The sequence below is a fragment of the Limanda limanda genome, chromosome 20 (assembly GCF_963576545.1).
Source record: "Limanda limanda chromosome 20, fLimLim1.1, whole genome shotgun sequence".
NCBI classification, from domain to species: Eukaryota; Metazoa; Chordata; class Actinopteri; order Pleuronectiformes; family Pleuronectidae; genus Limanda; species Limanda limanda.
In genome coordinates, this window is record NC_083655.1 from 12119293 (window position 1) to 12131806 (window position 12514).

Genomic DNA, 12514 nt, shown 5'->3' on the forward strand with positions numbered 1-12514 from the left:
TCAACGGTGCCCCCCGAGACAGCCCGAGACCCCCGGAAGGTGTTCCCATTGACCTATCTTCACAAAAATCGATATACAGGTGTATCATGACCAGACAAACAAAAAAGTCTCTTGGTGCAATTGGAAAAACACAACAGGAAGCCTGCTATTTTGCATTTAGTGGCCATTTTGGCCATATTCCACATTTTTTCTTTGATACACTTGTACCAGGGTTTTCATCGGATCAACTTCAAATTGAGATGAGTGTCATCACAACAAGATGGAGATAAAAACTGACTGACAGATTTTTTTTTAATCACACGGTGTGACCGTGGCGTGGTGTCAAAGTTTGATAACACGCCATTAAAACACGATGTTCTGTAACGCGGACATACATGGACCATGAATCCTTTGATTTCAGTCTTCCTAGATCAAAGGAAACTTTATGTCTTGCAAAGGTTACGTCTCTCTCTCTCTCAGAACTGGTTATTTTTGTTTTTTCAGACAAAAAGCATGCAACGCTTCAAAATGGATGTGCTCGGGCCCACCCAGTGCTGCTTTGCAGCCCTAAAATTTTTATTATTATTATTATTATTATTATTATTATTATTATTATTATTATTCAGGCAAATGAATTGGCTTTTTGAGGGCTTTAACATGCTCAATTTCTTACCAAAATTTGCAGAAAGTTAGAAAGTGGTGAAAATTTACGTATTCTGAAGGAATTTTCATTATTATTATTATTATTCAGGCAAATGAATTGGCTTTTTGAGGGCTTTAACATGCTCAACTTCTTACCAAAATTTGCAGAAAGTTAGAAAGTGCTGAAAATGTACGTATTCTGAAGGAATTTTCAATGGGCGTCGCAAAATGGCTCAACGGTGCCCCCCGAGACAGCCCGAGACCACCGGAAGGTGTTCCCATTGACCTATCTTCACAAAAATCAATATACAGGTGTATCATGACCAGACAAACAAAAAAGTCTCTGGGTGCAATTGGAAAAACACAACAGGAAGCCTGCTATATTGCATTTAGTGGCCATTTTGGCCATATTCCACATTTTTTCTTTGATACACTTGTACCAGGGTTTTCATTATTATTATTATTATTATTCAGGCAAATGAATTGGCTTTTTGAGGGCTTTAACATGCTCAACTTCTTACCAAAATTAGCAGAAAGTTAGAAAGTGGTGAAAATTTACGTATTCTGAAGGAATTTTCAATGGGCGTCGCAAAATGGCTCAACGGTGCCCCCCGAGACCCCCCGAGACCCCCGGAAGGTGTTCCCATTGACCTATCTTCACAAAAATCGATATACAGGTGTATCATGACCAAACAAACAAAAAAGTCTCTGGGTGCAATTGTAAAAACAAAACAGGAAGCCTGATATTTTGTATTTAGTGGCCATTTTGGACATATTCCACATTTTTTCTTTGATACACTTGTACCAGGGTTTTCATCGGATCAACTTCAAATTGAGATGAGTGTCATCACAACAAGATGGAGATAAGAACTGACTGACGGATTTTTTTTTAATCACACGGTGTGACCGTGGCGTGGCGTCAAAATTTGATTACACGCCATTAAAACACGATGTTCTGTAACGCGGACATACATGGACCATGAATCCTTTGATTTCAGTCTTCTTAGATCAAAGGAAACTTTATGTCTTGCAAAGGTCACGTCTCTTTCTCTCTCAGAACTGGTTATTTTTGTTTTTTCAGACAAAAAGCATGCAACGCTTCAAAATGGATGTGCTCGGGCCCACCCAGTGCTGCTTTGCAGCCCTAAAAATTTTAGTTAATATTTATTATTATTATTCAGGCAAATGAATTGGCTTTTTGAGGGCTTTAACATGCTCAACTTCTTACCAAAATTTGCAGAAAGTTAGAAAGTGGTGAAAATTTACGTATTCTGAAGGAATTTTCAATGGGCGTCGCAAAATGGCTCAACGGTGCCCCCCGAGACAGCCCGAGACCCCCGGAAGGTGTTCCCATTGACCGATCTTCACAAAAATCAATACACAGGTGTATTTATTATTATTATTATTATTCAGGCAAATGAATTGGCTTTTTTTACTCTTATTTCCTATGGTTTCTTACATCACTTTTCATTGTTCCTATATTTAATTCTTATTTCCTATGGTTTCTTACATCACTTTTCATTGTTCCTATATTTAATTCTTATTTCCTCTGGTTCCTCACAACATTTTCATTGTATGTTGACTCACTTCCTCACAACATTTTCATTGTATGTTGACTCATTTAGTTCCTCCCAACACTTTTCATTGTATCTCAAAACACACAGAACTTTATTTATAAATTTTACCTCCTATCTCCTCTCCGCATTCTCATATCTATAACAGTGACTATCTAAGTAATACAGAATTTGTTTTAACTGGTTTCTGCGTACCTTTTTGTTTGGACGTCCAATGAGAATGCGAAGAATCGATCGGAGCAGCTTAGACTTTGAGGCCTGCTGTCTGGTCCAAATCTTCCTTAGGAAAAAAGTCGGTCAAAAACTCTCATAGGATCACGTCGGGGTCACCATCTGTTAAGGCGTGTTTTTTTTATCCTATATAATGAGAGAAGCCGATCCAAGATTTTGGTTCAATCAAATGTTTTATTTAAAGATACAATGAAAAGTTATTCATAGCTATGGACAATTATCACAGCCTATGCTAATTAAGTTAGCAGTAGGAAGATGAAAATGGCCCCGAACAGAAGGGGTTTGATATAGTTATAACAGTAGATGTGATGTGATTGGTTATGAATATTTGGAGGGGAGTCACCGCAAATCACTTTGGATCTCCCTTATTGGTCCAGCCGCAGTCCCACGCCTCTTGTCACCGAATCCAGGAAGTGACAGGGAGCAGCTCTCCGTCATGCACCTACGCTACTCTACCGGTTGCTAGGGCAACTCTATCTACCCTGACAGTCTGATGTTGTCTCGTAATTCAGCCTTGAGTAGAAAGTGTCTTGGTCCAGCCATCTTGGCTGCACCAACTTAACCATAACAAAATACAGAATGAAATCAACAAAGTCACTCTGTCCAACCTCGACGACTTATCAGACAGCTCTTGGAACTCTATGTGAGTTTAATGAATCTGATGGAATAACACTTTAATAGAAATGAGAACTAGTGAAACATTAATTCTTAATTTGTAGATTAAACCCTAGGAAGGAAAGGTTATTATTAAAATCATTTGTATGATTGCCTAATATATAGCTAAAACTACTTCTATCTTTATTGTTAAGAGTTCTTTCAGACACAACCTATAGTTAAAAGTTTGAAATTCCTAACAGACTGCATAGTGTTAAGTGTAAAGAGGCTGTACACATGAGAGGTAGATTTCAAGTTAAGCAAAATTGGTCTAATTGGTTTGAGCGAAGGCTTATGGAATTGTTTTATTATCTTCATTAAATGTGAAGAACAATAAAACTTACTTCATGTTTCAGCCACTGAAAGGGAACTCTCACCAACCACCGTCAGAAAGCACAAAACACACATTAATGCCCTTTACATGTAAAGGTCTCAGGGCTGTTGTGAGGTCAAATAACTTTCTGCAGCAGGAGACTTCCTGGTCTCTTGTGTTTTGGCCTCATGCAAATTCAACCATTTCTGTGCACTAAAAAAATTAAATAATTTTTAATCCACAAGTTTCTCCCAGCATGCACTGCTCTGTTTTCTACGTTTGCGGATACAGGAAGCTGCTCGTTCCCTGTTTTCCTTTATGACACGACCCATGAACATCAAAACAAGAAAAGTGCCCACCTAACAAGACTTACTCAGGATGAGATATCAGCTGATCATCTCCTGTGACAACAAGCAGTGATCCGGGTTACGCACAGAGACGCAGGTAAAATGAAATGCAGAAATAAACAAATGAGAATAAAGAATAAAATCTGATTGGTCGTCACCTTCACAACAATCTGTGGCTGCTTCAGTGCACAACACGTGTGTGTGTACAAAGTTAAATGAATGATCAAATACATGTTTATGTTAAATATGATCGCCTCTGTAGTTAAGTTGTATGACACAAAAGATCAAATAAAACATATTCTTAGTTATGTTTGTAACACTTTTCTGGAAAATTATCAAAAAGGCCTTTACAATGATAACATTACATTTCACTCACACACACACGGCTGCCTGGCGACAACTTGAGGCCACAGCCGCCAGGGGGCAGTAGGAGCCCCGCAAACCACAGCAAAGAGACGTCTTTCAATATCACAGTTGAGATTTTTTTTTTATTCTTCACTGAATTAAATATCTCTGTAGAGATATATGTATGAACGTTTTATGTGAAAGTGCTGGAGCACACAGCTGTGGACCTGTCATTAAATTGTCGTATGAACTTCACTGCACTTAAATCTGACATCGGATCCTGATGAACCAATTATTCTGTCTTGTTTCTGACAGTTTGGCAGAACATGCACACCAGTAGCCTGCTGGATGTCATTTTGTTGGCGACTGGCAGAGCTCCTCCTGTTCTGCCTCACACAAAGGAGCATAAAACGGTCCGTCTACTGGGTTGATGCCCTTCCACCGTCCTGTCCAGTTCTCCTTGTGTAACGGCCAAGGAGATACAGCAAACCTCTCTTTTAAAGCATGTACGGATGTGCCATCTTGAAGAAGGTGGACATGTGCAGGTACCGCCTCATGTTACCAGTATTGACAAAGACTCTAGCAGGACACAAAACTGGAGAAGACTCAGTCAGGAAGGATAAGGAGAGAGCAATCGTCACCACATTCCCTTTTTGGGGGTTGTCTCATCTCCATTGCACCTGTTTTCCCTTTCATTTGCCCCAAAGACAGTGGAATTGATTCACAATCACGTGTGCTTCCTAAATGAACAGATTGATATCCCTGAAGTGCGAAACCACTATAGTGCACTGTATTTATAATGAGTTTGCCAGTTTGTAGTGGTGTCGAAATGTTTAGTGAAGTTTTTAATACCCTATTAGAGAAGTACCATTTTCCACCGTCCACTTTCCTGATAATGCTGTCTCTGATCCAATTTTATGTCTTACCTGCTATTCATGCTATGCCTGATGGGCAAACATATTACTTACTATTCACCATACATATCATTATTCTTCCTCCATATGAAAAATTGGGTTGCTACTAATCCTACATGTTTGCTCACACATGTACAAAAAACACAAGAAAACGTTTGGGTTGGTTGGGAATGGGGTGCTCCGACTTTTTTTAAAGATTTGCCAGGTTTGCTCAAAAATCTCAAAATATGTACAATCCTTTAATGTCAGCCGGAGTTGATGAAGTCATACCACATATCCCCTTTGATGTCAGCCTGAGTAGAAAAAATGTCTTGATTGTAAAGCAATCCTTTGAGGATTATTATTGTTATTGCTTTAGTATCTTTCACTTTAAGTCCTTTTAAAGCAGTAAAACCCAATTGATTTGCCACCCGCCAATAAACCAAACTAAGAAGTGCTCAACCAAGTCAGTTTGATTTAGTTAAAAGCAACTGTAGACGCATAGAAAACACTGCTCTGAACTTTAAAAGCGTTATCTGATTTGTCATTTTTTAAAGTTTCATCTGAGTAACAATGAGTCAGCGAGAGACCATTCGAGGTGAGTCTCAGGAGCTGTTTTCACTCAGACGGAGTGAAAACAAAGAAAAAGACACAGCCACACAATTGCTTCTTGTTTTTCTTCTTTATAAATACTGAATACTGTACAAATAAATGGCACCATCATCTGTGTGAAACAAAATCTGTACGACATCAGGGTCTGTACATGTATGACATCTAAATACATTTCCTTTACAACTCCAATGTCATGTTTGTGCTCTGCAGCATTTGAGCAGTATCAGAGGTCGAGGTTGGAGTTTGTGCAGATGGTTGCAGATCGGGCATCCAGACCCCAAAACATAGAGACCCTGCAGAGTGCTGGTAAGAACCAAAGATAACTAGGGCTACGTTGTAGCACTAACGGGCCTGAGCACAGGCATTTTGTGTCAATTGGACAATGTTACAATAACTTAATTATGACAAGACAGACAGAGAGACGTCCGTCTCAAAAGATAAAGTTGTTTACTTTCACTTTTGCCAGATGTACTCTGTTGCCAGTGCATCTACTGGCAACAGAGAACATAAGCTTTATTTTACAACTTTTAAGCCACTTTTTTGCCACTATTATTACATACAGACTAATTGATCTGTTCAAGTATTTCCACGAGGATCGGTGAAAAGCTAAATGAGGAGCTTTGCTGTTGAGCCATTTTGCCACGCCCAATTCAAATTACTCCAGAATACAATTACTTTTTTGGGTTTTGAATTTCCTGCAAACTTTGGTCGGAATTTGAGCATGTCTAGGCCCTGAAAAAGCCCAATAAGGGAAATATAAATCATTTGAAATACAATAGGGCCTCCCACCATAGGTGCTCGGGCCCTAATAATGGAAAATAAATACTTTGCTTCAGCTGCCAACTCCAGTGTTTCCCCTTCTGCAGGGACGATGGCCTTGCTGCGTCCCCTGATACTGGACGTGGTCCCCAGCATCCAGCAGACTGCAGCCTTGGCTCTGGGCCGCCTGGCCGACCACAGCATTGACCTGGCGGAGGTTGTGGTGAGGGAAGACATCCTGCTTCATCTTGTCCATTCTTTGCCTTCGAAAAACGTAAGTAATCATCCCTCCACACAGTTTGTTTTAAAACCAAATGAACTGTGTGTGCAGGGTCACCAATTGATGCGAGTATTTGTGTGTGGGGTCCAGCTATTACTCATGTTGTTATGAATTTAAGGTAATTTTAAGGTGATGACATGTTTTAAGTTTAGGTTGAGAGCTAGGATGAGGCAAGAGGTTCTTGTCACCAGGAAATCAATAAGTGTGTGTTTGTCATGTGTGTGCAGAGGTTCTTCAAGAAAGCAGCAGCGTTTGTCCTCCGGGCTGTGGCCAAACACTCCCCCGGCCTGGCCCAGGCTGTGGTGGCCTGTGGGGGTGTGGATGCCATGGTCCTTTGCCTGGAGGAGTTTGACCCCGCGGTGAAGGAGGCCGCAGCCTGTGCTCTGTGCAACGTCGCCCAACACAATGAGCGTAAGAAGAATCGATTTCCATTCCCTCTCCATCTCTCTCTCTCCATCCCATGTCTGTATTTTCACGTTCCCCTCCTCTCTCCATCAGTGTTGGCTCAGACCGTGGTGGATGCAGGTGCCGTCCCTCTACTGATGCTCTGTTTCCGGGAACCAGAGATGGCTCTGAAATGCATCGCGGCCTCTGCCCTCTGCGAAATCTGCAAACACACGCCCGAGCTGGCGCAGGCTGTGGTGGACACCGGGGCCGTGCCGCACTTGGCGCAGATGATCCTCAACCCGGATGCAAAACTCAAGGTACAAAACAACTCAAAAGAGAAAATGTGCCTTCAACATATTTGATTTGAAGAAACAGAGCTGTAAATTTTCTTTGTGGTGAAGGAGGAAAAGTAATGTAAGACCAATGGTCACTAACTGAGCAATATAGTGTATGCAATCATGCATTCTGATCGTGGCGGAGAGACAAGAGGAGTGAAAGCATACATTTTTAGAAGAAGATATGTATGATACAAGTGCAGCTCGTTGAAGGTGAAAAAGTGTTTTGACAAAGACGCCGCACAACATGAAGCAGTAGCTTAGTTTGATTCAACGAACTGTAGGAATAACCAGGCGTGATATGTGTGTGTGTCCATGCAGAGGCAGGTGTTCTCAGCCCTCAGTCAGATCAGCAAGCACTCGGTCGGCCTGGCAGAGATGGTGATCGAGGCCGAGATCTTCCCTGCAGCCCTGATCTGCCTCCGAGATCCAGACAAGTATGTGAGGAAGAACGTCAGCACTCTGATGAGGGAGGTTGTGAAGCACTCACCAGAGGTACAGCACACACACACACACACACACACACACTTGTAGGCACAACCATCAATGGCAGTAAACAAAGTAACATGCATGTGCTTGTGTGTTTCCAGCTGTCCCAGGTCATTGTGAACTGTGGTGGCATGTCAGCAGTCATCGATTCTCTGGGTGACTGCCAAGGAAGCCTGCGGCTGCCGGGGATCATGATGCTGGGATATGTGGCCACTCACAGTGAGAACCTCGCCATGGCCGTCATTCTCTCCAAGGTGTGTGCACGTTTGCCTATATCTCTCCATGTGACAGCTTAAGCCATCACTAAATCCAGAGGCATTCTCTCAGGTCCTGTAGCATTTAGGTCATACTGTATATAAACTGAAGTAGTACTCCTGTCCTGTAGGGGGTGCACCAGCTGGCCCTGTGTCTGTCTGAGGAGCCTGAGCATCACATCAAGGCGGCCACGGCCTGGTCCATCGGCCAGATTGGGTACCACACGCCCGAGCATGCGAAGGCCGTGGCAACGGCGAACCTGCTGCCCAGACTGCTGCGGCTCTACATGGAGGCCGGCAGCTCAGATGACCTACAGGTCAAAGTAAGAACTGCAGGTTTTGATTTCTAGTTTTTACTTTTGATTAATCAATAGTTTATATCAGCACAAACAACTGGTATCAGCCATCGACTGTGTATAAAGATGGACGACATGACAGCTTCCAAAAAGTGAAGCCAAAGATTTTCAATCGCCACATGGTGGCTGGTTGCAGTATAAGTCATAAACCCTGTTAGTGGATTGGGACATGGACCAAATCATGCAATTTAGAGAGTTCTTACCACACTGATGTTCAAGAACAAATTTTTCTAGTAAGGTTAGTCTTAATTTGTTATTTGATTCCAAAACTCAGCGTGAAAAAACATCCTGATTGAACAAGCACGTGACCTTCATAACTTCGCTCCAAATGCGCAAAACGGAAGCGTTTGGCTTCATTTCTGGGTAGTCTATGGAGAAGATGAGTCCAATTTTAAAGTCTCCTGTTAAAGAGGCTAAAAGAAGATTGTATTGTTTCTGTTTCATATTTTTTTCCCGTGTCCTTGTCTTTACAGAGTAAGGACGCTTTGAAGAGCATCCTGAAGAAGTGCACCTACCTGCCAGCTCTGGAGCCCCTCCTCTATGACGCCCCCAGCAACATCCTCAAACATGTTGTGTGCCAGTTCAGCAAGGTATCACAACCAGAATCTAAAAAAATCTGTCTTTATGATAGAGAAAAGCCTCGTTCATTTGTGTCATTCACCCTGAACTCCCTCTTATCCAAGGTGCTGCCTCATGACTGTACTGCCCGACGTTTGTTTGTGACCAGCGGGGGTCTGAAGAAGATGCAGGAGATCGATGCTGAGCAGGGCTCTCCTCTGCAGGAGTACATCAACATCATCAACAGCTGTTTCCCTGAGGAGATAGTCAAGTATGCACTCGTCTAAGATAACAAGAAGAAATACATTGATAATGGTTTGAAAAACTACTCCCAACACAGTATAAGGTAATATTGTGTGCATTTTGTTTCAGGTACTACACCCCTGGCTACTCAGAGGTCTTGTTGGAGAAGTTGGAGAACTACAAGCTCACCTGACATCACTTCTCAACACACATTTAAGGAGGTAGCCTTCACATACCTTCACAGTTAATTTAAAGTTTCCACGCTGGCAACCGCTAGTGGCCGCAGGCCAAATGTTTATGGGTTATCTGTCTTTCCCATCCTTGTGAAAGCGATATCCTATCTCTCTCTCTAAAAAAACAAAAGACACACACCAACTCAGCTGACATCTCTGACCTGATAGCTAAAATGTCGATATGTTTCAAATGACAGAGCCAATAAAAATGATGAAACATACTTTTGTTACGGTCCAAACATGTGTAAAAGAACCAAGGTGAACACTGTAAGGGGACTACTTGATCACTATAAGCTTATTATGACACAAAATGCTTTTGTAATCTCAGGGGTAAACTTTGTTAGAGCAGAATCCGATACAATTGAAGTAACTAGTGACCACTATTTCAACAACAGAAAAATATAACCTGCCTCCATACTGCTCCTGTGGTGTCACCCAGGTGTCCGGAAGCCCTGACAACCAAATTCGATCCATTTAAGGAATAGATAAGAGACTAAAGTATACAAATAAGGACAAAGAAAAAAAGGACAAAGGTAGCTTTTGAGTTAAGCAGAACAAGTGCTTTAATTGGTTTGAGTGAAGGCTTATGGAATGGAGTGTATTATTATCATTAAATGTGTAGAACAATAAAACATACAACATCATTTTGGCTTTTCTGCCACTGAAAGGGAACTCTCACCAACCACTGTCAGACAGCAATACACACGCACACACACACACACACTAATGCTTGAGTCTTTTAGATGTATAGTCTAAAAGGACTCGGGGCTGTTGTGAGGTCAAAGCACTTTCTGCAGGGGAAGATTTCCTGGTCTCTTGTGTTTTGACCATTTCTGAGAATTATTATAATTATTTTTTACTTTTAATCCACTAGGATTTATAAATTTGGATTTTTTTTAAAGCCAAAAGGACATTTCTCCAGCTCTGCAAATCGTGCCCGGCCTCCAGTCATGTGCATTTTTTAAATTTTGATTCTTCCCTTTACACTCAATGGAGAACTTTGGGCATATTCAGCGCTGCACCATCTCCCAGTTAGAAAAGAAAAAAATAATTACACATTACACAAAAAAACACAATGTTCTTCAAGCTCATGTCGGGTGGTTGTGATTGCTGAAAGATGCTTTTTTTGTTTTTGGCAAGTTAAAGCTGGCAGCAGGTCAACTGGTTAATGAGTGAAGAAGCTTGTTCATGAGAGACGCCATGAAAGCGAGGACTTGTACAGCAGCAGGGCACGTGGATTATAATTGTCTTTAATTTGCATCAGTTAAAGTCTGGTTTTGTCTTTGTTATGTGAAATCCAGAGTTGTTACTTTGAAAAGAACCCACACAAAACAGAAAATAAAAAAAACAACACTCTCCCAGCATGCACTGCTCTGTTTTCTACATTTGCTGATGTTTGACTACAGGAAGCCTCCAGGGCCAAACAGAGCAAAGCAGACTCAGAGTTGATTGTGTTCCCTTGTTCCCTGTTTTCCATAATGACACGACCCATGAACATTAAAACAAGAAAACAGCCCATTTATAGTGATGGAGCATAGAAACATCGACCACTGACTCAGGATGAGATATCAGCTGATCATCTCCCCTGACAACAAGCGGGGATCCGGGTTACGCACAGAGACGGAGGTAAAGGAGCAAGAGAATGTGAATGGAAGTTGTACATCGAAAAACAAAGTGAAACTTTGGACAAACACCTTCGAATAAAAATGATCACATTCCTAAAATGTGATTGCATCTGCAGGGGAAGTGTGAGGAAGATGCTGACGGGCACAAAAGCCGCCAGTCAGTGTGACACAACACAATCACGTACTCCACAATGCACTTCCACACACACACAAAACGCTCTTCATAAAGGCAGGAGCAGCATGAACGGAGAAGGGATTAACTTCAGCACACGCCAGCTCCAGTCTGAGGAGAAGGAAGACGCACCAGCACACTCTGAATTATCAGAATGTCCAAACGGATCCACCGTCTTCAAATGTAAGACAGCGATTCACTTGTCGGTTAAAACATAATCATTAGAATGGTTTTGTTTAATGGACGTGAACGAACAGAAAACACACGATAGAGGGGGTGTTGAAGTGGGCAGACGGTTGAAAATAAGTCGGAAGTAATGGTACGTCAAAATAAAACACCCTATTATTAAAAAAAAAAGTTTACCTTTTGTTTGAAAAAAAAAATTAGAAAATATAAAATTAAATCATTTTGGAGTATAAAGGCACACATCTTGCACAGTGTATACAATGAGAACCAGTTATTTAAAGCATGACAAGGGACTAATTTACGCTGAACACAGATCACAAGTATGGTTATAACGTGGAGACGCACGAGAACCTGAACAGCTGACGACACGGACGAGAGGGCGAAGGAAACTTAGTCCTGTGACATGCAATTTTTTTATGACTTTTCTTTTAAAAGTACATCTACACTAAACATTGTATAAATTCAAGCACTATCATTCTTCATTTACCACAGCACCATCATTCATTCCCACATGTGGCTCCTTGTTTTTTTTTTTTTTTAAATACACCTATATTTCATGACTAAAATCCAATGTAAAAATATAATTGTGAATATATTCTATGATATCTAAGCAAACATATTGCAATGGAAGCTTTTGCATGGGTAAGAATAAGTCAAGGAGGACGACGTTAACTTGTTTTAGTTGGTTATCGAGAGGTGATACACAACGTCACGCGCACAACAACTTTTCCTCACTTACACACAAGTATATTGCATTTCCCTTGTTAAGACCGTATAGACTAAATGGGATCAGATTTGTAACGTTTGGTTCCTTTCCTCTTGTGCAAAATATACAAAAAAAACAACAACCTCAAACTCAAAAAAATTACTAACACATCAATTCATAACTGCCAAATTCAAACACAGATAAACCACCGTTTAAAAAAAAAATGTCAACAACAATGACACAGACGACACGAGTAACAGACTCACGGCTGAGGTTAGAGAGGAGAGTGATGCTGTCGGTGTTAATGTCTTAACATATCTTTACATCTGCAGCTGCTCTTC

General features: G+C 41.2%; 1 protein-coding gene across 1 annotated transcript; it reads left to right on the forward strand.

Moving 5' to 3' along the window:
* The first annotated feature begins 5551 nt into the window (after nt 1-5551).
* On the forward strand, nt 5552-9444 carry LOC133027112 (sperm-associated antigen 6-like). The gene is made up of 11 exons (XM_061094140.1): nt 5552-5576; nt 5801-5896; nt 6457-6623; nt 6857-7040; nt 7128-7333; nt 7673-7846; nt 7942-8094; nt 8226-8417; nt 8924-9040; nt 9134-9279; nt 9381-9444. Exons 1-11 carry the CDS (start codon nt 5552-5554, stop codon nt 9442-9444), a joined length of 1524 nt encoding a protein of 507 aa, XP_060950123.1.
* The last annotated feature ends 3070 nt before the right edge of the window (nt 9445-12514 follow it).